We start from the raw sequence: 27,826 nt of genomic DNA on the forward strand, positions 1-27,826 counted from the left end.
CGCAATTTACGAAAAAAGAAAACCGAAACTGAACCGGACAGGCACGGAGCATCAGAAGACGAATATCCCGGATAGACAACTAATTATATCCCCAGCCAGAAACGAGGAGTTTTAGATCAACACCACAGCTTCGAATGAATATATGAGATATCCGAGAAAAGGAGAAGGAGAGAAGAAACCAGCCCACTACATGATAACCCGGCTAATGTCGGAGACTTTTTTTTTTTGTTTACGGAATCATTAAAGCTACTTTGTTTTACTGTTGCTACCTGGAGTGCCCGATGTAAGGTTCAGCTAAATATATAAACTTAAATTTAGGCTATTGAAAAATGAAGCCTAGATGGGGGATCTGAACAGTACACTCTCAGACACTTTTTGGTTTTTTTCACTCGACACGAGATCTTTCTAAACAGGTATGTTATTTATTAATGTCTTGGCAGAATGTACTTCTGTGTTCGGGTCAAAGCTAACAAATTTATCCCGTTAATGCTTTAACTCCAACGTGGAGACCGAGCCGAGCCGTACTGGGTTAGACTTTAGTAGTTGTTTCTGTGCATCGAGAGAAACAGGAAAAACTTGTTCTGGTCTATGTAGCTTCTGAGATGAGTATGCATTGTTTTTGCATGGTACTTGGCAGTGCATTGCGGAAGCATAACCGGGCTGGGCACCGGTTCACCCTTAAGAAGCGTTAGTCAGTTCGTTTCTGTACTTCAAATAATGTGTTTAGTTATTGTTTTCAGCGACATAGCGATAACGTTATTTGATGGTGTTCTAATGTTCATGTTTTCCACTTTGAATCCTTTCACCCTATTGGGTACAGTACGCGTCAGAGTAGCTTTTAACACTCATTGCATAGCAAGCTTGACAGTACAGACACATTAGCCGGGACCATAGACGCCGACGTTGATTCAGAAACAATTGTACGTGTTATTTCTGCTAAATGATAAAAAGGGAATCTTGCTATAATGCATTGATATACGTCTGCGGAAAAATGTTTAATTATGTCAACATCGCGTGTGACAGAATGAACATAATGTTAGCAACTAGGAAACTATTGTACCAGCATGAACCAGCAATTAAATAAGTAATTGTGTTGTGCAGTTGTGTTATGCCGATAAACATTTGGCTTGACAAGTTTCACTCTGGTTTTATTACTCTTCTGGCTGAGCTGTGAAAGAGAAGAAAGAACTCATGTACCTCAAATGTTTGCTATAGCTCAGGTACAAATACAGGTTTATTTATTTTAATTATTTTCTTTCTTGATTTCCCGTAGTTTGTAACAATATAATCAAATGAATTTTTAAGAGGCAAAGAGGCACAGTAATTCTGCTTATGTAGAGGAGGGGGTTTCCTTACTTGGAAATTCCTTGTAACAGATACACTGACAGCAGTTCTTGAGAAATGGAAAGTGAAACAAATTGTGAGATTCTGTTTTGTTCCTGTCTTGTGTCTTTGAGTTCTCAAGGACTGGAGGTCTGAAGTTATTTAAGCGTATATTTGCTTGTGTTTCCCTTTGTGTAGCTGAGCTCAGTTCATATGCTTTTGTTTTATATGTCTGGGAATGGTTTGTTGTCTGATGTGCACACATGGGGAGATTCTGTGTGCTAATGAGTCAGTGCAAGAGTGGGTGTAAGATTCAAAGAACTGAGGGCGTGATTGGACAAAAATGGAAAACAGCAGAAAATATTGTAATTCTGTCTTTGCTGCAAATGGTGTTGGTCTCTTGAACAGATAGTTTTCCCATGCTGCCTTGTAAGAATCTGTCAGATCAGCTGGATTTGTTAAACTTTCATTTTGATCAGAATGCAACTTCTATCAAAGATGTTGGTATTGCTTCTTCTCGTCTTAACTAGACTTTCCCCCCCCCCCCAAACAAATTTGTTGATAAAACAATAACCACAGCACAAAGTTTTCACCTGCGTTGCTGAAACATGCTGAAAGCAAGCGACTGATACTGTAAAATGCCACAAAACTATTTCAGGATGCTTGTTTGTAGACTACCTATAGCCGGTTTAACTGGAGCACTGATAAAAAGTGCAGATGTTAATGTGGCAGGGAGGCATGGGTTTAAATACACTTAATCCAAATGATAAAGTTTTCATTTGATTGTTAAATATAATTATTTGCATATTTCATTTTAAATTTGATCATTACACATCGGTGCATTTCAAATATTATTTAATTTGCTAAGCTTGAAGTTGCCTATTTTTACAGCAGCTCATGTTTATCTAGATTAGACCTGCAATCTGTCAATTGCCATTTATTCTGATGACATATTTATCTTCTGAACTTTTGGAGATGAATGTTTGGAAGTGCAAAAGACACAATTTAGCAGAGAGGTCAATGATAAATCATCACCACACATAAAATGCTACGTCTTTCAGAGGAAAAAATAAATAAATGTGAATTTAATATATTGGACCCAATTATACTGTTAGTAAAAGCCACATGTCAACAACCAGTGGTATCAATTTCAGTGCAATGAAACAAAACGTGCATTTTTGTCTTGTGTTATATTTGTGTCTGCACTCTGTGCTCTAGAAGCTGAAAAGAAAAGTTGACAAACTACCCAGTTGGACCTCTCTTCAACTTTTAGCAGAGAATAAGACCATTCTTTTTAATCGTTTTAAATAATGTACCTGCCCTTGGATAGTTTGAATGCCATTTTCTGTATAACAAGATGAGGTCAAACTGTGTTTGTTCCATATCCTAAATAAGCTTTACCTACATATTTTAAAAACTTATTTGTAAAACATAAACATATTATTTTATAGGCTTAAATCTTAATAGAATGTTTAGATTATTATGTTGCCCTTGGTTTATCCAACAAGTATGTGTTGTTTAGTAAACTATGTAATACAGTATGTTACAGTAAAATGGGGTAGTCAGAGACTCTACCAACTTGATGCAGTGACCCATCAAGTTTACCTTAAGAAAACATTGGAAGGTTTTTGTACATGGAAAAAAAGAATCAGGTTTATTTATTCCTTACTATAATATCAATACATTTCAGCCAATATATTGGCTGATTATTGATCCTGATTATTGCATTCCATATCCTGCATTCCATTTTGGTTATTTACTTTAGCATTTTTGAGTTATGTGTTAGCCTTTCTACAACTGTTACAGAAAAAAAAACAGTCAAAACGAAACGTTGAAAATGATACAATCATGAAATGAATGTGTTTATGAAATGCTTTCTCTCACACTAAGCAGTACCCAGTGTTGAAAAATCATTACATTTAAAGGTAAACATGTCTTTAAGGTTGCATAAACCTTTCTTTCATGAAGCACTACTTGTCATAAGAAAATAAAAAAATAATTTGCTGTGCTAAAGAGGTCTTATTGGTGTTTTTAATAGATTGGGCTTCATCTGATACTGACTCCTAAAGTGATTACTGACATTGATTTATGTTTTATAAAGAAAGAGTTAGAAGTTTTTTTTTTCTTTAACCCACCTCCACCCCCCCAACTTTGGAGGACTTCTTTATTTTGAATTTTTTTGTATTTTATTTTCACTCTCTCATTTTTGTTCTTATTAGACAATAACAACAACAAAAAATTACAGTCACAAAAAAAAAATTAAAAAAAACTTCGAACTAATATTCCTAACAACCAGTGCCATTCAAATATCTCTCTAATGGACCCCAAGCATTCCTATACTCATTACGTTTCCCCTGTAAATTATATTAAATCTTTTCAAATTTAACTTGTGATACAGCCTCTTTAATCCATTCTTGTACGACGGTCCTGTAATGTCCACCCATTTTCGCAATATATATTTTTTTAACAATAATACAAAGACTCAAAAAGGTAATTTTATATTGAATCTCTACTTTAACCTTTGATAAAACACCAAGGATACATGAAATGGGAGTAAGTGGAATTGAGATATTTAGGTGCCCGAGAGCATTCCCATTGTGGAGAAGGTCACGAATGACTGTATGTGCTGACAATACCATAATAAGTGCAATAATGATCCTTTACGTGTGTTACATTTGGAACACATTCCTGTTTTATGCCATTTCATCTTTTTCAATTTTTCTGGGGTATAATAGAGTTTATTTAAAATTTTGTACTGAAGCAGTTTGTTATGTATAGCTCTAAATGGATAACTAACATTATGCCACACAGTATCCCAGTCTATGTCCTCTGACCCTACACAGAGATCAGCTGTCGACTGCTATACACCTATCAAAAGACACACCTATCAAAAGACTTGTCTGACCTTGCATTAAGAAGGTTGTAAAATGTTCTAGCCTTCACTTGTATATTAGTCTGCAATAGTTTATTGCTGTAATTATCCAGTTCTTGTTTTAATTCACTTAACGGAAAGGTTTTAGACAGTAGGCTTTTAAGTTTTGAGTAATTTAAAAATTATTTTGCTCGAAGAGATGTTTGATGAAATAATTTAGAAAAGGACAACTATTTGTTATCTCTAATCATATGACCCAAGAAAGAGTTACAAGTTAAAAACACGCTCCTGTGCATGAAATCGTTAGGCCTGCAAGCCTGCTGTGATATCAGTGTAGATCAGTGCAGGAAGTGTCATTTCCTCTGTCTAGTATTTTAGGCTAGTTTAATGCAGAGGTACTGTATATATTTGATATTTTTGTGTTGTTACAGCTGTGGAAGTGGGTGTCTGAGGTGTATTAGGATTTAAATTATTCTTGCAAATTATTCTCATTCTATAAAGTGCTTTGAGAAGCCACCTTTAAAGGCGCTATATTAAATAAAGTTTATTATTTAAAGACAATGGTCAAACACCTGGCTAATGTCAGCATTTGCAGTTCACAGGAACGTCAGGGCAAGGAAGCAACAGTGAGTTGTAGGGCGTCTGTAACCGATTGATCAAAGAAATAGTAAGGTTTACCTTAGTTAATTAAGTTCTGGTAAATCATTCAGACAAGACTCATCAACAGAGCGAGAGGGGAGAAAGGAAAGAGAAGAGGCAGGAGACAGAGGGGAGGATGGACAGAGAGAGGAAGGAAGAACACAGAAGCAAGAAAAGTGAGATACTGGAGGAGGGAGGTCTTTGTCTGGTGCAATTGTTAAGAACAGATTCGGGTGAAGTATTTGAGCCTTTTTAAAAGAGCTTGCCATTCGGTTGTTTTAACTAAACTGATTTCCTGTACATAGAATCCCTTGGTATCTCCTGGTTAGTGGATGCATTTTTAAAATAGGGAGATTGGTTTTCCATTGGTTTCATAGCATCCAGATTTGTATATATATGTAGAGGTATTTAACTGTAGGTCATATTCTGTCTAGTTTAGAAGGCAGGTATGTTTCTCTTGTTGGCCTGTGTAGGTGTTGTATAGGATTTTGAATACATGGTAGCAGTTTGGAGTTTTTCTGGTCGGAAGGATGTAGATCTCCGAGATGCCTTGTTTGTAAATAGAGTAACATGTATGTTGTATTTTCTGTGGTATGTTGTTTGGTACGTGTCATTGTGATTATTAATAAATGTGTTTAATTCAGTGTGCCTGATTTATTACCAAATTATTATTTATGCTAAATCTCTGCTAGAGAACAAAGATCTCATGCACCTGTAATTATACCAACTGCTCAGATATATTCATAGCATAATCTTTACAGTTGCGGGGTTATGATTGTTTAATTAATTTATTGATTATCCTGCTCGGTCTGTTGTCTATATTCTTAACCTCGTCTGGAACAATATAATCTCTCTTCTCTCCCTCGGTTTCTGCAGGAATTGCCTTGCTGATCAGCGCCTAGGAGCAGTCTTTGAATTGATCTTCCTACTGCCTAATTTAGGGGGTGTCAGAAAATATGAATGGTGACAACCCTAACAGGAGATGGGGGAGAGGAAGAGGCAATGTGGAGCACAGAAGAGGTAATTGTGGTTTCAAAAAACACTTCATGCTAGAATTGTTTTTTTTTTTCCACATGGCTCGATCTGTATATCATCTAGATCTGAAACAGAGATTTAGCACTGCAGGTCGGAGATGACCGATTTTAATCTGTGCTAAATCTTTAGCTGGTAGTGGCAGGATTATCCAGGGACATTGGCACAATTGGATGAACGCTCTTGCAAGTTAGGTAGGTCTGAAGCCAGCTAGAGTGCCTGTGAGCCTGCTGTGTAATCAGTGGAGGTCAGTGTAGGAAGTGTCAAGCCCTCTGTCTAGTATTGTATTTCTGTCACTTTGTGCTGTGGGCATCCTCTCTGGAGGAAAAAAAATGATGCATGGCCAAACAATTCTGGGATGACCTTATGGTTTCATAATCCTTGGGGTACTATGAGACAGAAAGGGATTTTAAAGAAGCCATTAAACAGAAATAATTCCACATTTAAATTAAGAGCTACATCATTGTTAAGTTGACCATTGTTTCTTAGTTGCAATTCAATACTTTTATGAAAAGATAATAATGAAATGCTTCTCAAATATATTTGAACGATTTTTATTTCATTATATCTGTTTGCCATACTTGCAAGGGTTTTTTGCTTCCACTCATCAGCCCCCTGTTTCCACTGTGTCTGTGTCCAGGTGCTGGTGACCACCGGGTGCCCAACCAGGCCCCTGGAGGAAGAGGAAGAGTTGGGGGAGAGAGAAGGTGGAACCAACAGGATGATGGGAGGGAGAGAGATGGTTGGAGAGGGCGAGTAGACAGGGACGGACTTGGAGCGAGAGGAAGAGCGGAGAGGGTGGGGGATGTAGGTAGAGGGCGAGCGGACAGGGATGGGGAGGCAGCGAGAGGAAGAGGGGAAAGGGTAGGAGATAGAGGTAGAGGGAGAGAGAACAGGAATGGGTACAGAGGAAGAGGAGAGGACAGGGGTGCAGATGAGGGTAGGGGAGAGGGAGGTGAGGGTAGGGGGCGAGGAAGAGGAAGAGGGGGTGGGAGAGGGAGAGGAGGGAGGGATCAAGGGGGACTGGAAGCTGACAAAGAGGTCCGCAAGCTAGGGTACAAGACCCTGGAAGAACTGTCTGGAAAGGAGGCCTCGGAGGTGGCTATAACTCTGTCGTCCAGTGCAGGGCTGCGGGCTCTGCTGGAGGAGCCAGAAATGGGCCACAACATGGTGCAGCTTCTGGTCCAGGTCCTGAGCAAAGCCATTGGCTCACGAACTGATCGCAGGATTGTCCAGCACTTAGCTGGGGCTGTAAAGGACTCAGGCTTTCTACGGACTGTCCTGCCCCACTATGTTGTTGGCATGATGTCTGATCACATCCCTGCTCGACGGGCACAATACCCAAAGCACTTAGACAATATTGTCAGTCTCCTGTCAGACGTGGTCAGTATCTTCCCGGCCAGTTCTGTCCAGGTGGCATCTATGTTGGTGGCCCTTCTCAAGCCAACAGTCAATGGCCTACGGGCTTCTGGGGTGGATGTTCCTGACCAGACAGAGCAGAACCTGGATAAAATTCAAGGACTTACTGCTCACCTTCAGGAGAAGGCTAGGGACGGTACCCTACGCTCTGACAATTACACCTTCCTGACTCCTGACGAGGACGCCCCACCTGGGGAGGGGGACTACCGTACTATGACCATCTACCCTGATCCTGATGAGATCCACCAGGAAGAGAAGCCCTTCTTGCGTCCCAACGTCACCTCCCAGAGATATCCTAATCTCCACCTGTACCTGGACACGCACTTCCGTCTCCTGCGAGAAGACTTTGTCCGCCCCCTGCGCGAGGGCATCCGGGAACTCCTTCAGAGTTACCAAGAACACACCCTGGCTCAGGCACCCTTAAAGAAGAAGCGCTTTGATGACATCCGAGTCTACTTTGACACCCGGCTGCTTGTTCCCTTGTGCACCCCAACAGGCACTGCCTACAAAGTGCAGTTCGACCCACATCCACTGAAGGTGAGTCAGGTTCAGCACCTGGGGTTTAAGGAGTCAGTGTCATGGAGAGGGCTTTCCATTTTGGTCACTTGGCAAGCACACATCACATACAGCTGTCTCGTTTGGAATGACAAAGGAAAAATGCAGAATTTACCATTATTTGTTCTTTTGAAATTCAGCACTCTTATCAATGCAGACAAAACAGCCAGAGCAAATAGCATTCCCTGTAGACCAGGATATCATTGTAGTGTTCTATATAAGGAGTAGGACTAGAATTAGTCTAAATGGGCTTTTAATTTGATTATACAAACTTGGAAGTCAGACACTTTACCTTCTGCTAAAGAGGCAGTTAACCATTTGGTCAGTACGATTATTAAAAGGCACATACGGAGGGTTAGCCATTACACAGCATACTCCTGTACCTTGGGGACATTTTAACACCCTCCAGTTGACAATGGCCAGATTAAAGGAGACCAGCAATTGTTCTGCAAAAGTGTAGAACCATCATTCGTCAGTCATGAATTCTTTTTAATTCTCCCCCTTCAGTTTGTCCGGTGGCAGAACTCCAAGAGGCTGCTGTATGGGTCACTGGTTTGCATGTCCCGTGACAATTTCGACACCTTCCTCTTTGCCACGGTGTCAGATCGGGACCCTGCCGAGCTGTGCAAGGGCCAGGTGCAGCTGAGCTTTGTCAGGGAGAGCCGGGCGGCACTGGCAGGGGTGCAGGCCTCCCACTCTTTCCTCATGGTGGAAACCACTGCCTACTTTGAGGCCTATCGTCATGTCCTGGAGGGGCTGCAGGAAATGACCGGAGATGACATGCCTTTCCAGAGGTTTGTCAGGTTGCTTCGTTCTAGCCTTCTGTTCAACTGGTGACTTAATTACTGCATTTAAATCTGCAGATACAGATACTCTTCATCTTTAACCAGGGCTGGGTTATCCAGTGCAAAACCCAGTAAAGCTGGTTCAGTAATACCAGCTGCTTTTGCTTATTAAGGCACAGTGCAACATGTGAAATTAAAAAGCACCCATCTTTAAGGTTTACCACATGGATGATATTTTGCTTTCCTGGCTGGTTGTTTGGGTGCAACTGAATAATATAGTCTGAACAAAATATGATTGCATGGTTGAAGGGCTGAATTTTTAAATGTTAAAGGTGGCATCCCAGCCTGCTTTGGTGTATTGTTGACCCGGTCACCTATTAACTTATTACCTATTGACATAATATGCCAATGTAAGGGCAATTGTGACTCCTAATATGTCTAGTGGTTATTTCTAAAATTTTAAGAGTTGGAAACAAATGAAAAAGTGTAATTATTAAAATATATATGAATCTAGTCAAGTGGAACAAACCTAGAAAACTGGACAAGTTGGTGTCTTTAGCAATGCCAGGGATAATCACTGGAGTCCAGCATTTATGGTTGCATTAGGATTCTCAAAGAGTGTATCAATCCTGATAAGGCTCAGCCCCATCTTTTTCCATCACGTGTCCCAGATGAGGCAGCACTGGCTAGTTTCCCTATAGTAAGCCATTCTGGATTGTTTAACAAGACTGAGACTGTACTTGTACTTGTACTTACCAGACTGCTCGTATCCTCATCTAGGTACATTGTCGAGTGCCAGTCTGACGTGTCTCCACCTGCCTACTTGCCTATGGGAGGGAACTATGACCTGTCAGCCATTGCAGTACCCAAGGAAAGTGCAAAGGCTCCTCTGATGCCCTTCGATGCTTTGGATCCCCTTGCCTGGCCCAGCATGGAGCAGCTGGGGCTTGATGAATCACAGATGAGGGCACTCAAACTGGCTCTCACCAAGGAGCTGGCAATCATACAGGGTCCTCCAGGCACTGGTAAGCAATGCCAGTAGGACGGTTTTCAAATAAGCTTTGCTTTACTTTCTTATTTCCATTTAAACTGCAGTTTGTGGCATTATATCACGTGTCTACAATAATACCGTACCAGAGTATTTAACATAGTAAATGTTTCACACTGCAACACTGGTTGTAAAGTATGGTAAATGGACAGAGAAACCAAGTGGCTTGTGCATGACAAAGTGACGGGAACACAAACCGAGTCTGGAGATGCTTTTCCTAAATGCTGCCTTTAGGAAATTATTTGGGTACTACTTTAGTGCCATAGTGTTCAGAACAAAGATCCCAGATTGATTTAATGGAAACAAATAAGAGACACATTGCAGAGTATTCAGGTTTTGTAAGGGCAGCAGGCTGCTGTCTTAGCCAGTACCAAGCTCTGGAAGACTGTTAACATATTACATTTTGCACTGATCAAAGCACATATCGAATAGTTCCAAAACCCTCAAGATAAAAAAAAGTACTTGTTTTTATTTAAACTGCAAATTTTGCCAAGATGTGTTTTTATTGGCATATACATGGTTATAAGGAGATGGATACATGTAGTTGAAATAACATTGAATTGATTTTTGTCTTCTCAAGTTTTTTTTTTCTCCACAGTTTGTACTGGAGCCTGCAGCACTTTTAAAATGGAAAAGCTCATAGTGCTTCATAATGCTGTGCAGTGCCATGCGCCTTCTTGATTTTCACTCTGTTCTCTGTTTTTATGTGGATGGATTTAACCCTCTTTTAAGACTGTGCAGTTTTTTGTTGTAAAGTGGATCAAGTGAGCCTTTTAAATCATTAGCTGCAAAGGGCTTTGGAAGGGTTTGTTACATCTATCCAGCTGAGGCAATAATTTGATCAGTTACTTTAACTGAGAGCTTTAGTGGCAGAGGAAACAATACAGGACCTGTTTCCCATATATACTGGAGTTCAAGTACAATAGGAAGGCTACAGTTCAGAGGAACATGAGCAGCTGTTTCCAGGACTAATGAGATATAACACAAAACTTGGTGTTGGGAAATCTAGGAAACAAAACACATCTGTACCTCATAGCTTAGCCACCATGGTCCTCTGACACTGACACTGTGAAAAAAAGTGAACAGTTCTGCTGTTTAATTGTTTTAATTTTGAGCCAGAGCTCGCTCTGCATTCTCCCTAGTAACAAAGCTGTCATGGGTGAAATTATTAGCCATATCACCAAGTCAGTCATGAATAATAATACTGGAAGTTTTAGTGATTAGTGTGTCTCGATCACTTACAGGGAAAACCTATGTGGGTCTGAAGATCGCTCGTGCTCTGCTGAATAACACCCAGGTGTGGCAGCGTGACCTGGAGACCCCTCCCATCCTGGTGGTCTGCTACACCAACCATGCGCTCGACCAGTTCTTGGAAGGTAAGAGCTGCTGTTCTTCAGGAGTGGAAACTTAGGGAATTCAGGGAATAGGGGTGTAAGCAGTGCTTATTGTGTAAACCATGTGGTTCTGGAGCTTAGTTTAAATAGGATGGAGTGGCCTATGAAGGAAAAGGGAGAGCTTAAACATGACTTGTGCAGGACATCATTGTCACCCACGTTCAAAACACTCTCAGGCCTTCACTGTTGATAACACGCTGACAGGGTAACTTAAAAATATTTTTTGTTAGTAATTTAAAATATCATAATCATATTCTATTAGGCTTACTCTGTTTTTGAAACATTTCCTGTCTGATGAATGTTTGTTAAAACATACAATTCCTGGCAACTGTGTCATTCTAAGCGCAACCCAGAAAATAAAATCTTAATTTATTTACCAAGCTCTCATTGTTCATTACCAGTCTATTGCTTCTCATCATTTTGCTTGAAACATTTTATGGTAGCTGATCATCTCCTTTTCCCCTGCTTTCTCTTGTCCTTTCTGGGATGATCAGGTCACTTCTCCCAAGTGATTCCTCTGCTCCTCACACTTCTAGTGCTTCTCTTCCCTGCTCTTATGCTCATATACAAGGCCCACATCTTCCTCGTTTGGCACTCTGGTCCTTCACACGTCCTGTCTTCAGTCTCTCCCCTGTGTCTCCTCTCCTCCATATCTGGCTGTCATTGTCTATCTCTTTCTGGTATTCCAGCTCCTTTCTCTTTCAGTTCTGTCTTTGATGGAAACAGTCACCCCCAATCCTCATTGCACTCTCTCTCACTATCTCCATGGCACCCTTGAAGCTCAGGTGTGCAGACAGCACGAGTAGAAACTACTGTTTTTCCTGCTTCATGCCAGTTGACTGTTGTCTATACTCTATACCCATTTCCCTGGACATCTGCAGTTGGGCTTCACTGGGCTAATTGTATCTTTTGTTCCCTCTTCTATCTAACCTTTGTATCTTGTGACTGACACTTCTGCAGCTCAGATTAATAGGATGAAAATAGAAAAGTACTTTTCCTCATTGTAGCCCATGTTAATGTAAGGGTGTCAGGTGAATGAAATTAATTGTAGCACCTCAGACTCCCCTCTCTGCTTTCTGCAGGAATCCATGGTTTCCTGGATTCAGGGATTGTAAGGGTGGGCGGCCGAAGCAACAGCGACATCCTAAAACGTTTCACCCTCAGGGAGCTGAGAGGGGGCTCCAATTTCCGCAGGAACCTACCCTCACACCTCCGCCGGGCATATTTCGAGGTGAGCACCGTGGAGGTTGGCTCTACCATACACAGTGTGTCACAATTGGCATCCACCAGTAATGGCGTCTGATTTTAAAAGTGGGTAGACTAAATAAAAGGCATCTCACAAAGAGTGTATTCTGCATAGGAAACGTCAGACTGTGTTACAGTATTCCCTGATGGACTCATTTCATATTGATTGATCCTCTTTAGTACTCACCTACTGTACTGAACTTTCTTTCATATATCACAATGGCAGTTCTGATAATCTGTCCTCAAGAAGCAGTTTAATTGCCATAAAAGTTGGGATCAAGAGCTTTTGCAGTAAAGATATTCAAAGGCAGACATATGGAGCAATTAATATGTGAATGTGTTTAGGTGCCACTTAATCTTTTTTAGTTCTTAATGTTTCCTAACTTCAAAGTGAGGTATGCAACACACAAGGTATAACATTGACATTTTGCCTTATGCTGTTGGTAATGGCTGTGAAAAAAAGTGTTTCTGGTGTCCAGGTTTGCACACTGCCTGAAGCCTACATACTTCAAAAACAAATGGCCTCATGTGACCCGTTCTCTGCCTACAAACAGACACATCAAGATCAGACCTTGTTGGGCAAGACTCAGTTGTTGTTCACAAATGTAAAACTGTGTGTTGTTTATGTTGTTACTTCAAAGTGTGATGTAAATACAATTATATAAAATTCTAAGATTGTCACATTATAAATATTCAAGGAAAAAAAGTCAATGTTACAAAACAATGTACTCAAGATATAGGCTGTATGTGGCCGCCTCCTTTTGTATTAGGATCAGAACTTTTTGAATTGCAGATTAGCATTATTAAAATAGAACATGTAACAGTCTGGAAATTACAAATCTGAGAAACAAGACTAGAGAGCACATGACTCCCCCCTGGATGGGACATCAGACCATCACAGGAATTTACCCCCAGCACTACTGGTCCCCACTAATATAGCCTGTCAGTCATTAATGCAAAGACTTACCCACTACTATGCACAGGTGCTGTCTGAGGGTGCAGAAAGGTGGTCAGTTATTGAGCAGTCTGGAACAATGAGGGTAGTTCATTTCACCATTGAGGGGCGAAGATGGAGAATGCATGGAATCTGGAAGTGGGAGAAAGGAGAGGTGGTTGAGAGGAAGTGAAGGGAGAGATAAGAAACCGAAGACAGAAGTAAGATCAAGGATTTTGAATTGGATGAGTGCCTTGACAAGGGGCCTTTGGAAGAACTGAAGTACTATACTTCAGCAGCATGAGAAAAGCAAGGAAGAGAAAAAGAACAGGGCGAGCTGCAGAATTCTGGACCGGTTGGAGCTGTGGAGAAGCACTGTGCTTTAGTAAAGTATTCTACACCACCGTTTCTTCCTCGGGAAAGGGCTATTTGATGCAACATAAATGGCTGAGAGACAGTGACCTGTCCGTCTACCTCTTTTCCCCTTCCTCTCCCAGATTACGAAGGAGCTGGCACAGGCAGAACAGCGGATTCGACAGGAGGCGGGACAGCTGGAGTGCACTCTCAAAGGCATCATGCACGAGCAGTTCCTGGAGAGGTTCATCTCCGAAAGACATTGGAACAGCCTCAACCAGCAACCAGTGAGCAGACTGCGCTAGGGCGAGCATACTTGTGGCAAACATGTTGGCATGGTCTGTCGGCGTGCTGTTGTGTGCCCTATGTGTATGTACAAGTGTCTGTGCCCCTCTGCAGCGTGTTTCTGATCATCACCAAAAAGGCTTGCATGAGTGAAAACACTCAAACTTAATTACAATTGTCTGTTAAGAATATAGTTCTTGTAGGTACGATTTTTAAGCCATATAAATCCTAGCACACAAACTGTTTCAGATTGACTTCTATTTAATTATTTTAAGTTCCTATGGTTTGGTTCGGTTTTTGGTTCTGGTTGGGATTTGATTTTGATTTTCATCCCCCTTTTTATTGACCCTTGTACTTTGGCCATGCAAATTTCTGCATTGGGGTATTTGTTGGAACTGCACACTTTACTGGGTATGTCAAAAGTCTGGAGTTTCATACTCTTGAATAATAATGTTCTGGGCATCTGTCTAAGCAGCTCTTTAGATGTGTCAACTTACTGATTTCTTCTGTGTCTGCTTCTGTGTGCAGCTGTGGGATGGGTTCCAGCGCTATGGAAAGAAGCAGTCTTTAATCCTGGAGTGGCTCGGCCTGGGGTCCTCGGAATTCCAGCAGACTGGAGGAGAGGCAGGTGCTGACAATGCTGGTAAGGAACCAGCCCTCAGCTCTGATAAATGATGGGTAACCTGACTGCAAGATGGGTGGGGGATTAACTACTGTGGCTATGGTCAGAGTAGGGCACTGCTTTTCAGGAAGGAGCTCATTTGAAGCACAGCATGGCAGCCTCTGTGTCGTCTTTGCCCTCTCTCAGAGGAGGCAGAGGAGGAGCCTGGGCAGGAAGAGGAAGAGCTGATAGAGGTGGAGGAGGAAGCCGAGCTGATTCAGGCAGAGCGCATAATCGAGGAGGGGGAGCTCCGTGGTCATGCACAGAAAAAGAAGAAAGCAGACTTCGCAATCAAAGAGCTGGCGGGCATGCTGCTGGCCCTGAACCTGGACAAGAATGAGGAAAGAGGGCCAACACAGAGCCAGGAGGGCTGGCAGGTATTGACCCCAGGCAGAACACTTGCCAATTGCCCAAAGAAGCTATAGCATATGGTTGGGTGTTTTTTTATTATAAGATTTCAGTACAGATTACATTATTGTCATTGAATGTTGTCAAACATTGTTTTGAATTGGAATAAAGATCATGTAAAGTTTTTTTATTTTGGTAGAAAAAAACACTACCAAAATCATATATTGTGCTGATGCCAGACCACTTTTAAACCTTTGGTATTTTGCATGTTGAACAATCTATTCAGTCAGACAGGGAGGTTTTGTAGCCTGAGGTATGTGTAGGTAATGCAACAGGAGAACGGTGTCTCTCTGGGTCTGCTCAGATATCTCTTATTTTATACTACAGTAGTCCTGCCAGCCTGTACTGGTGTACTGGATAAAGAGATTAGAAAATGGATGGACTATAGTGGTGTAGCAATGTATTTTTTTTTTGCAGTAACTATTATTGTCTTATTTAGCATAATTGTCCAGCCTACTAGAGGGAGAAAGGGAGCAGCAGAAAAGAGGGAGTTGGTGAGGTTTTACAGCTCCAGATTATGTGTGCCTGACTGTGTGAGTTTGTGTGTGTGCAGATAACACGTGAGCAGAAGAAAAAAATGAAGCAGCGTGTGCGCTGGGAACTGTCGAAAAGCTCGGCCATGAGTGAGCAAGAGGAGATGGCAGTGTGGGATATCTGGAGGCTAAACCTGAAGGACCGCTGGAGGCTGTACAGGTAGGAGTGCAGACAGTCTCACCACATGGGCACAATGTAGGGCCAACAACACACACGTGGAACTGCTGAACAGTCAGTTGCACATCTCAAAGCAGAATTCTTCCAAATAGTGATCTGTGCTAGTGTGGCACTACGGAGGGTCAGATACCAACAAAATAGCTCCTCGACCCAGACAGGTATTACATTTCTCTTGGTCCTGCAAGGTACACCTCTGCCTCCTAATTCAGAGTGCAAAAATTAAATTCAGTACACCACTCAAATTAAAATACACTTAACAGCAGTAGAGTTGTTAGCGATGATTAATGTTCAATCTATAATGTACAGTGAGGGCTAGACTGTTGCTTTAAGAGAAGTTAGGGTGGTATCGTCAGTTCAGTCAGACACCTCCCTCTGGACCAGAACTTCTTAAACTGAGTCCATCCTAGGATGGTGACAGGGGTTACTATACTAACTAGTCTTTCAGCCAAGACATTACAGCAGGGTACATCAACATGTCTGTACAGTTGAAATGAATGGCAAGAAAAATGTCTTATGAGGAAGAAAATTGTAACTTAAATGATGCACATTATTGAGTTCCAGAAAATGCATTGTAGTCACAATGTTGTACAGACGTTTGTATAGTGCATGTAACATTGACGGAGAACTATACCCATTCACTTGGTAGCAAATTAAATACAGCTTGAACTCCATGGCTAAGGCAGTTCAGACAGCCACTGCTCTGCATTAGGACAAAGCAGTGCTTCCTCAAAGAGAGACGAATGTGCTGCATATTATCCAGTTGGCACAGTAGGTACTGTGCCCAAGGCCCATGACAACTAAAGGGCCCTTGAAAAAAATCTTGACCTTTTTTTATTTGAATGAAGAAAAAAGACTGTAACAAAGATCTCTTCTTGAAAAGACATACATGCATAGCGAGGATGGGCTGTCCGGAAAAAAATAAAATATCCAAGATCATATTGATCATCCATCTACCCATAGAAATTGATATACCCATAAAAATGTATCTACCCAAGAGGCCTCGAACCAAAAGTGCCCAAGGCCTACAAGGACATTGACGGCACTGCCCGCTGTTCCTCTCTCGTCTCTGTGCCCCAGGCTCTGGCTGAGCCGCTACCAGACGGACATGCGGGCGCGGGCCCTGCAGTCCGAGCAGGTTTACCAGGACGCGGCCGAAAGGCTGGCGGAGATCCGGCTGCGGGAGGACCTATGCATCCTGAAGGAGGCCCGGGTCATCGGCATGACCACCACCGGAGCCGCCAAGTATCGCCGGACCCTGCAGGAGGTGCGCCCCCGCCTGGTGATTGTGGAGGAGGCAGCCGAAGTGCTGGAGGCCCACACCATCACCACGCTCAGCCAGGCCTGCCAGCATCTCATCCTCATCGGAGACCACCAGCAGGTGAGGCCCCGTAGAGCCCGGTCCTGTTCCAAAGCTGCAGGGCTAGCTTCAGGCTACTAATCATATATTAGGCAAAGTTCCCCAGTGTGTTGGCCTAATCCACTGCTCCCTTGTTAATAGAGGTCATTTCAATAGTTTCAGATTCATAATTATAACAACGGTAATAATAAAAAACATTTTAAATAGTGCCTTTAAAAGTGGCTTCCTCACTTAATCTGTATTTGTCCAGCTAAAGTACGCTTTTAAACACATTCTAGAGGAACAAATTAACTTGTGTCAGGAAACAGGACTTGAAATATTAGAAATTATATTTCACTGTTTTTTTTATCAACCTGGCTTTTGACCTTTAAAGGTCTCATGGCTAAGGTGAATATCATTGCTTCCATCTCAATTTTCTAGTTTCTGGGGTTTCTTAAAAAAGCAGTTAAAAAACAGTTTACAAACATGAAGATGTCCTGGGTCCTACCATATCTCAGAGAATCTGATAATTTGTAAATATAAAATGTGTATTTTTCTCAATTGATATGACATTGAGTGCCCAGATTTCTTAAACTGAAATCTGAACATACAAACAAATGAGACTCAAACTTAACATATTTCAGTGATAAAAAGTGATTTTTATGTGTTTTATCTGCTGGAATAACAGGTGGATGTAGGGTTTGGACACAGTTCAGGCACCAGGGGAGAGAAGCAGAGAGATGCACCAAATTGTTAGAGCTTAGAGACATTGAGGGAGGAAGATAGGTAATACAGTAATTGTAGATTAGTCACTAGAGCTGAGAGATTCTAAAAGTAACAGAGAAACAGGTTTGTGCTAACAACCAGAGCTGAGGGAGAAGAGACCTGTATTTAACCTCTTGTAAAGAAAATTGTAAAGTGTTCCCTGGGCTCAGGCAGTATTGAATAACAGTGCAGATGAGCTGTAAGCCTCATTAACGCTTATTTATTGCTGTGAGTTACCTTGAGGGTGCCCAGAGCTGGTACAAAATTCTTCCTATTGTCACCAGGACCATAAAGCACAGATCCCCTCACAGAGCATCTCTATTGATCAGAGAGCACAGACAGGTAAATACAGCTGAAACTGTGGATCAAGGGAAGACATCAATGGCTTACACTTGCTGTGCTGTGCAGTAGTAACACTCCCTATTGCCAAATCTGTACCTCGGTGTGAAAAGAACTATGGTTTATGGATTGATATTATTACATATAGATTTCTGTGCAAATAATGTTGAAGCCATTAAAGTTTATAATGTAATTATTCACCTTCATGTTTCATTGTCTGATGCTGCATTCAATGGGCTCCCTGTTGCTTTTACTGCGATTTACTGCAGTGCTGATACCATTATAGCTTGTAACAATAATAGACTGTAAGTAGTCAATTTATCAGCATATGCAATAATAAACCATAGCACTGGTAAACCAGGGTACTGTACAATAGTAAAAGACTGTAAAAGTAATTAAGTTAAATGGAATTGGAAAGTAACCTATAAACAAAAGCAAGATAAATAAATGTAAATTAAAAACCTTTGCTGAAATATCATGTGTCACGGATGTCGGAAGGGCAAGCCGTGGAATGGCCAGGAGAGCAGTAGAGACCCTATGCGCTGCGGTAAAAGGGGGCAACACGGAGGTTAGCCCAGGCTCAGGGGGTCAGACAATGTCGGTATAGAAACCTGTGCCCTCAGGCCACGGACGTGGGGCGACCTGGTACTAGGTGGGTCTCAGGATATCCGTACCCTCCCTGCTGAGCCTGGAGCAGAGCAGACACAGGAAGTAAATAGGCTACACAAGACACACCGGAAAGACATGAATAATCACAGGGAACTAGGAACAGGACAGAAGAGCAGCGCCTTCTAGGTGTACAGGGCGTGACACCATGTACATTTAGCATGCTGAGGTCACAGGAAAGCTTTTCTGAGTCTCAGCTGCAGTTACATTTAACCTTTGCCATTCGTGCCCACAGCTGCGCCCCAGTGCCACAGTGTACGAGCTGGCGAAGAATTTCAACCTGGAGGTGTCCCTGTTTGAGAGGCTGGTCAAGCTGGACTTCCCTTACGTCAGACTCAACTACCAGGTCAGTGTCACTCGGACCCACATTGTTCAGGGCCAGAGACGCCAGCAAAAGATCTGGCCAGCTAGCGTCATGATGAAACTATTCTGAAAAGGACTGTGCTGCAAATAAGCAACCTATTACAAAAGAAAACAAAATCATATTTTATGTCTTAACCTTTAGTGAAATATTTGAAAATGAAAATGAGGGAAGAGGGTGATATTGGGTTATATCGACCCAGTTTGAAATTAATTTTTCACAGCACTGAATCATGTGTTGGCTTAGGGGAGAGAACAAGGAACTTCAGGCAGAGTCATCCAACCTTCTCCCTCTTTTACAGGCACCACAGAGGTTTCCATGTAGTCTCATGTCATTTTACCTTGGGTTATGCTTGGTTTATTTTTCATTTAGTTGAAAACTTGAATTATGTATCCAATTCTTTAGAACAGGATGGATTTTCCTCAGGTCAAAAAGTGTTTTTTTTTCTAACATTTGTGAGTTTTGTAACATTGTGAGGGAGTATTTGTGAGTTTCTAGATCTCAGCAGTCTTCACTTTAAATGCTTGGAAAAGTAATTTTTTTGTGAATGTGTGGAAATGGAAACCAAGGTATTTTAGGTATGTCACAATTCTCACAGCAGTCTTTTTCAATACTTTTATAAACTATTAGATTCTGTAATATTTCTTCCATTTGGCCACTTTCATTTGCAAACTTTTTAAACCAAAAAATAAGAAATGTTTTCTCTCTGTGACCTCTCTAGCTCACAAAAATTCAAGGCCTTAATTGACTGGGCCTTGTGGATGTTTTTACAAGGCAATTAGCTCAGAAAGAATGCTTCTGTTTATGTCAATCTGCATGATCTTTCTTATCCTGATCCTTATTTACCCTAACTGTTTCTCTCTTTCACTCAATCAGCACCGCATGAGGCCAGAAATCGCTCGACTTCTGACTCCCCACATTTACTCGGAGCTGGAGAACCATCCCAGTGTACTGGAATATGACAACATCAAGGTCAGTTTACAAGTTCCAAAAGGGATTGTGGGCTGCAGAGATGGGCATGCATTACTTGTCCACTTGTTTGTCACTTTTAGTATACCGTTTCCAGAACTGATAGTAGGTGATTATGTTCTGATTCATCTATTATCATAAAGACACTTATTCCTGGTAAGGGTAACAGTAAACCACCAGGTAGCAGATCACAGGACACACACACAAGCAAGATAATTAACCTAGCCTACACGTCTTTGTGAAGAAACTGGAGAACCTGGAGAAAGTCCATGAAGAACGCGGTAGAACATGGAAATTCAGCACTGTATGTTCCTGAGGTGGACATTAAACCCAGGACTCAGGAGCAATGAGTCAGCAGTGCTAACTGCTATGGCACTTTGCACTATTTCAAATCCAAATAAAAAAAAATACCTGAAACTAATCGCATCAATACAGTCACATCCAGCCTGTCACACACTGCTTTAGAACTTTTCATAGAGGCAGAAAATAGGTGATTGTTTATAACAAAAAATACTAATTGTAGTTTGTTCAGCTTGAGGAGGAAATCCTCTCTTAAGAATGCATGAATGTCTTCAAATTAAATTTGCTGTTTAAATATCCCTTGCTTATCATTAATCCCAGTTAAAAATCACTGTGTCTGAGATGCTGAGTCGTGAGTCATTCAGTTGTCCAGAACAATTATTACTAATGGCTGAATTACAAAAAATAACATTTATGGTTCAAATACTGTTTTCTACTTACAAATAAAAAATAAGATTGTAAGGAACTGGCAATTCAGTTTTAATGTATTCTTCTTATTATTTAAAATTTAATCGGTGTGTGAAGAGTTGCCGGAAGAACCTCTTGTTAGGTGGTTTAACATGTGAAGCTCGGTCACCCTGACCTCAAAACTTGTCTGTCTCTGTGCCAGGGATTGCTCTCCAACCTCTTTTTTGTGGAGCACGAGTTCCCAGAGCAGGAGATCCAGGATGGCCGCAGTCACCAGAACCCGCACGAGGCCCGGTTCCTCGTCGCCTTGTGCCGCTACCTCATGTGCCAGGACTACCAGCCCTCTCAGATCACCATTCTCACCACCTACACCGGGCAGCTGCACTGCCTGCGCAAGCTGTTGCCGGCCAGCCAGTTCGCTGGGGTGAAGGTCCATGTGGTAGACAAGTATCAGGGGGAGGAAAACGACATTGTCTTGCTCTCTCTGGTCCGGAGCAACCCAGAGGGGCGAGTGGGTTTCCTTCAGATCGCCAATCGGGTTTGTGTGGCCCTGTCCCGTGCCAAGAAGGGCCTCTATTGCATCGGAAACATGGGCATGTTTGGGAAAGTTCAACTGTGGAGCAACATCCTTCACACCTTGCGGGAGAGGGGGCAGATTGGCCGCTCACTGATCCTGTGCTGCCAGAATCATCCCGACACTCGCGTTATGGTCTCCTGTGCCCAGGACTTCCAGCAGGCGCCCGAGGGGGGCTGCAGCCGGCCCTGCGAGTTCCGCCTGGATTGCGGCCACGTCTGTACCCGTGCGTGCCACCCGTATGACGCGGATCACAAGAAGTTCAAGTGCCTGAAGCAATGCCAGAAGGTGCTTTGTGAGCAGGGCCACCACTGCCCAGGGCTGTGCTTCCAGCAATGCCAGGAGTGCCAGGTCCTTGTGGAAAAGGAGATCCCGTACTGTGGGCACAAGCAAAAGGTGCCCTGCTACCAGGACCCACTGGATTTTATCTGCCAGGTTCCATGTACTAAGATACTGAGGTGTGGTCACCCCTGTGACTCCGTCTGTGGGGAGACCTGCACATCCCGTTGCCTGGTGATGGTGACTATAAAACTACAGTGCGGCCATGAGCAGGAAGATGCCTGCTACTTCAGCAAGCAAGAGGGAGGGCAGGGGCAGAGGCACCCTGCATGTAGGGTCAAGTGCAGTGAGAAACTGAAGTGTGGCCACCCTTGCCCGGGCACCTGCGGTCGTTGCTACCAGGGCCGCTTCCACGAGGCTTGTCGTCAGGCCTGTCGGCGCCCACTCATCTGTTCTCATGAGTGCAGGGAGCCCTGCACCCAAGAATGCCCCCCCTGTCGGCTGCCTTGCCAGAACCGCTGTGTGCATAGTGCCTGCAAGAAGAAATGTGGCCTGCCCTGTGCACCTTGCGTGGAACCCTGTTCCTGGTCCTGCCAGCACCTGCGCTGCAGCAAACTCTGTCATGAGCCCTGTGATCGCCCACCCTGCAATGAGCCTTGCAACAAGGCCCTCTCCTGTGGGCACCCCTGTATCGGACTGTGCGGGGAACCCTGCCCGGACAAGTGCCGCGTTTGCCACCATAATGAAGTGACAGAGATCTTCTTTGGCAATGAGGATGACCCCTTAGCTTACTTTGTCCAGCTGGAAGACTGTGGTCATCTGGTGGAGTCCGCCGCCATGGACCACTACATGAACATGGATGAAGGGCCAGGGGAAGACAACGAGCATGTGTCCATCAAACTAAAAGAGTGCCCCAGGTGTCGCACACCCATCCGCAGGAGCCTGCGCTACGGCACTGCTGTCAACCGCAGCCTGGCCGAGATCGAGAAGGTGAAAGCCCAGGTTCATGGCTCTCCACTCGCCATCGAGAAGAAGCAGAAGGCTCTGGTGAGGCTCCTCAAAGACAAGGTGGCCCTACAGCTCTATCTCCATGTGGAGTATCGACTGCTCCAGGAACAGCTGGAGGAGACGAGCCTTACATTAAGGGACTTGGGAATACTGGAGAACAAGATTGCCTTCTATGATCGCATTGGTCAGCTGTGCAAAGCAGAGAAGAAAATGTCTGGTGACGATATGGATCGATTCTTCAAGCGGGTGGGTGAATGTCTGGAGTGGCTGGAGCACCCGAACTTGACATTCTCTGAGCAGCAGGCATCTGACCTTCAGGCTGAGATCCAGAGGCTTACCTATCTGGCAGAGCTGAACTTGCGCTGCCAGCATGCAGGCAGGAATGTGCTGAGTGCCACGGTTCATGCCCAAGTGCTGTCCCTTCGACAGCTTCTGGAGGGCACCGCGCCATTCACTCAGGAAGATGAGCAGAAAGCACAGCAGGCCATGAAAGATCTGGATGCCCAGCTGCCACGCAGTGGGCTGGGTATCTCTGATGGAGAGCGAGTTATGATTGTCAAGGCCATGGGACTTCCCAAGGGACACTGGTACAAGTGCCCTAATGGTCATGTCTATGCCATTGGAGACTGCGGGGGGGCAATGGTTAGCAGGATATGCCCCGAGTGTGATGCCACCATCGGTGGTGCCAACCACAGCTTAGCCAGTGGCAATGATGTGGCATCCGAGATGGATGGGGCTCAGCACGCCGCTTGGTCTAATGCTGCCAATGTGCTGGACCATGACTTCCAGAGACTCAGGCTGTGATCTGTCGGGTGGACAGGTGTCAGGTGTGAGGATCGATTTTTTTCTCAGGCTCTTCTCACAGCACCGGCCTTTAAAGGTCACAATATAACAAGGTATCTGAATTATCAAGAGGTTAGGATTTGCAATAAATGTGAAATGTCTTTTTCAGTTAAGCAAATTAATTAATACATAGAATGATAAGGCTCTGTGTCATTTCAAGCTAGGTCAATCTTTGAAGGGGTCTTCATTTTAAGCGTATATATTGCAGTCAACTATCCATCTTTTAACTTCTTTTAAATCCTCTCTGTATTTTCTTAGTTATATCAGAAGGCACTGATCCTTGCGCGCCTTTCCACATGAATGGCAGAAGGGCTGTTCCTTTTTTTCTGTACCTCACATGAGACACTGATCCAGTTGTGTAAGTGATAAACACCAATAATATCTGTGACCACATGGCTGCATCTGCCGCCATGCACGTTTATACCCAATTTCAGATTTTCATTTATCTCTGACTTTGTGGTCCTGCACTTTTTCTTCTTTGCACTTCACCTAGTTCACATCAGTAGATTCATCCTCAGTAGACTGAGAAAACTCAGGTGGCCATTTGAAATGCCTGTGTTGACCTCAGCTGATCCTTATAGACTACCGGTTTAATTTTACCCATGGGGCTTTAGCCTTGTGAGTGGATTAGAATTTGTGCAGGAGGGGCTGTTGAGCCCTTTTCTCCCTCTCGTGACTTGAGCAGTTAGTATTTTAAAGGCCCAGGCCACCATGAATGTGGTCCTGTGCAGCACTGGTTTAAACTCTCAGATACAGGATAAAGCTGTAGAGAGAGCAGAGAGAAGTTGCTCTCAGCTGGGTTGCTGGATTATCATTTTTAACTTTATAGTGGAAGACATTAATAACTGTGCACAGAAAAAAAAGTGTTAAAGGTCTACTGCTTAGGTTGTATTATTCTTAACTTTTAAAATTTTAACATGATTATTTTAAGTGAATTCTGAGTTTTCTTTAAAGCTGGAATGTATTTCTGCATGTTTCTGGTGATGACCATGTCTCAATTCCATGCAGTTAAGTCTGGAGTTTTATTGTTCCCTTGCTGAGATTAAACCTACATCCTCACAGTAAGCACAGCACGGTGGCAATATGCAAATGAAGCTAGACAGCCTTAAAATTAGGCCAGGAGTCTCCATTTTTTATCGCATAAGACTATCAACTAAGAACATACATTTCATAAATAAATATAAATAAAATTAAAAAAAATATTCAGCTTATGTTTAGCACTGGAATGGCTAATGAAAAATTAAAAAGAAATTACTTTTCTTTAGTGATCTCCTGTTCGTAATCATTCTGGACCTTTATATAGGGGTATGGAAATAGTGTCCCACAAGTAGGTCCAATGGGAAAACAGATGTTCACATCTGGAGTCTTGGTGCTGCAGGTTTCCCCAATACAGCCTCTTTTGTTTTTTTGTAGTTGCAATCTTTGCACTTCCTAGTTGAATTCTTCCACAAAATAAATAACCTCCACATGCATCTGTAGTGCAATGATTGAGCAATTAAACAGTTGCTTTTGCACTAAAGTTAGTTTCCTTTGTGTCACAGATTGTTCTGCTGGCTGTCTGTATCTTTTTTCTCATGCTGAGGTGACACTATAGATGCACTGTCATTGATAGTCCAGTGAATTTTCCGAGGCCAGTCAGTGAAAATCATGGGCATAATACACCTGTTTCCACAATCAGGGAGCTGTTTCCTCTCTTTGTCTTCCAAACTGTGTAGCCAGTATTTGTCAGCCATTGCCCTCTGTCTGCTGAAGTTAAGAGGTGAAACTTATAGCTGTCATAAAAGTAAATTCTTGCTATCAGGCTGGTTCTTCTTCTTTTATGGCATCTACACATAACAAGCCACATGCCCACAGATCATGGAACAGTTATATAAACAGAAAGCTGTAGTCATCAGCTTTGGACTTGCACTTATTCATATTTTATGTTGCTTGTTGTATTCGTCCTTGAGAATTATATATTTTGCTTCTATGAACAGATTGTTTCTAAAAAAGAAAAATCAAATGTTTGCAAACTAGGGGAAATGTCCAGGGGAGCTGTTCCACTGGCACACAAGTCAGAAATGCCTGATTTGTTGTCAGTAGGTTTATGGAAACGGTCAGCAGGTTAAATCCCAATGGTGATTTCAGACTTTTAGAGTACAGTTCTATTTTTTTACTTCTATTTGGGCGGAGCGCTGGCACTGTGGCTAAGGATCTGTGGCTGTGGCCGGAAGGTTGCCGGTTCAAATCCCGCAGCCGGCAGAGGAATCCTACTCCGTTGGGCCCCTGAGCAAGGCCGTTAACCCCAACTGCTCCATACAATGGCTGACCCTGCGCTCTGACCCCAAGCTTCTCTCCCTGTCTGTGTGTCTGTGTCTCATGGAGAGCAAGCTGGGATACGCGAAAAGATGAATTCCTAATGCAAAAATATGGCTAATAAAGTGATCTTATCTTATATGCTATACCTTTTGTTCTCTCTTACGTTTTACTATGCTTGCATTATGTGTTACGATGCCAGAATATATTATCATACAGCCATTTAAAGCCTGTACTATAGTAATGGATTGGCACCACTCCAGACAAGTTTAGTACACCACAGAGAAGACATGTTAAGATTAAGGAAATCTAAAATTGCTGGAATAGTTTTGTACCACAGTCAGTCACAGGCAATGAGAAGAGAAATGATTTGAAAAGCATCTCTCTAAAGTTCTGAAATTCATTAAGAGAGTGAACTCCCAGAGAGAGTTTAAAACACTTAGAATTAGAATTTTCAACTCTATGAACGTATCTATTCATATATTTGATCTTCACCATACAGCTAGTTTGATTTTTATATCAAGGAACCAGTGCCTTTTAATTCATGAACTGTAAAGATGACTGAAGCGCATATTGTTGTGTGATGGACAATTACATAATCATTGGGTTTGCAATAAAGAAGAATATTGCCGTTGCAATTTTTAAAAAGCCATTTGAAAACTCTTTTCAGAAGGCTTCTTCACACATTCTGTATTAACACTGTTGTAGCAAGTTATAGGCTATCATTGAAGTAGTACCTTTAAGTTAACTTTTAATGGTGTATGACTAGATCAAATAAGAAGGACTAGAGATGTGACAGTTGTACCAGTGGACAGGAATTTAGCTCTTTAACAATTTTTGTTTTCTCTGTAGTGATTATAGCCTGCTACAAGTGTAGTCTTTGAATCCCCTTGAAAGGGCGCAGACAGGCTCATTTTTTCTGTCTGGATCTTTTCACAGGCGTTCAAAAACGCCTACTCCAGAAGACAGGAGAAGCTAAAATTATCCTAATACTGGGTTTACACTTTCCTCCACCTCTCAGTGTTCTACTCATTTAGTTTTACATCTTGCCATTTATTTATAGATTCCCCAGAAATTAATATCCAGATTTTCCTCTCTTTGTACGTCCTCTTATATCTTCTTTCTCACATTTCATTGTTTTTATCTTCCTTAGTGACCTTTTCCCCTTATTCTCCTGCTCTGTTCCTTGTTCTCCCACACAATCGTATTTATCTTCTCTCTTTTTCTGCATGGGATGAATGTCTGATTGCTCCTGTATAGCAGGCACACGGATAACTGGCAACCTTTCCTACATGTTTACGATTCTAATTGTCAGAATAAAATACTGATACTGAAATTGATTTTTGGTGGTGATTCTTGGCAATGAGGATGAATAGGAATGGTGATTCTTATTTTGTTTTAACATGTCCCTTTCCAAAAACATTGTGATATCCAATTGATTGAAGTGAGGTAAAAAATGAGATATTAGATGAGATAATCTCTTTGCCTTCTTATAGGTAATCCCTTACATATTGCTTAATTTCAAAGGTTTTTAACAAAGCAATTTGACATACTCTATTTAAAGAAAGCACCTTAGCAAGGGGAAGTATGTATTGATATATGTAAACACAATGATACTTTTTCCAAGAGGTTTTTAGACCCTGATTACCACTAATCATTTACTATCTTATATTATTTCAGGTAATAAATGAAATGGGATGGGAGGCATATAGAACATGAAATAAGAGCTGGAGAGCATTTTATAAGAACCTTGATGTGTTCGAATAACATGTAAATATAATGGTTTTGGAATGGCTCACATGAAGTATGCAGGACTATGTGAAATGCTTGCCTCTTTCCTTAGTATGCCACTGTAAGAAGAAATATCAAATCTATGTTTTCTGAAAAGTGTAGGTGGAGGTCCACCCTTCTACTGTATGTATTTGTGTTCATACAGGTGTTTACAAAATCAATTCTAATATAATAAAATTACTGTTTGGAAGACACAGATCCAAACTTTATTCATGGTCCAAAACTTT

General features: G+C 42.3%; 1 protein-coding gene across 1 annotated transcript; it reads left to right on the plus strand.

The window, feature by feature from the left end:
- znfx1 (zinc finger, NFX1-type containing 1) lies at positions 1-27,794 on the plus strand. Its single transcript, XM_088937613.1, has 15 exons — positions 1-413; positions 5,711-5,854; positions 6,507-7,822; positions 8,348-8,634; positions 9,406-9,650; positions 10,918-11,049; positions 12,150-12,298; positions 13,744-13,887; positions 14,414-14,528; positions 14,694-14,923; positions 15,508-15,647; positions 16,743-17,043; positions 19,007-19,117; positions 20,009-20,104; positions 21,012-27,794. Exons 2-15 carry the CDS (start codon positions 5,791-5,793, stop codon positions 23,472-23,474), a joined length of 5,793 nt encoding a protein of 1,930 aa, XP_088793739.1. The 5' UTR covers positions 1-413; positions 5,711-5,790; the 3' UTR covers positions 23,475-27,794.
- Positions 27,795-27,826: the final 32 nt, after the last annotated feature.

The sequence above is a fragment of the Atractosteus spatula genome, chromosome 19 (genome assembly GCF_055471065.1).
Source record: "Atractosteus spatula isolate fAtrSpa1 chromosome 19, fAtrSpa1.hap1, whole genome shotgun sequence".
NCBI classification, from domain to species: Eukaryota; Metazoa; Chordata; class Actinopteri; order Semionotiformes; family Lepisosteidae; genus Atractosteus; species Atractosteus spatula.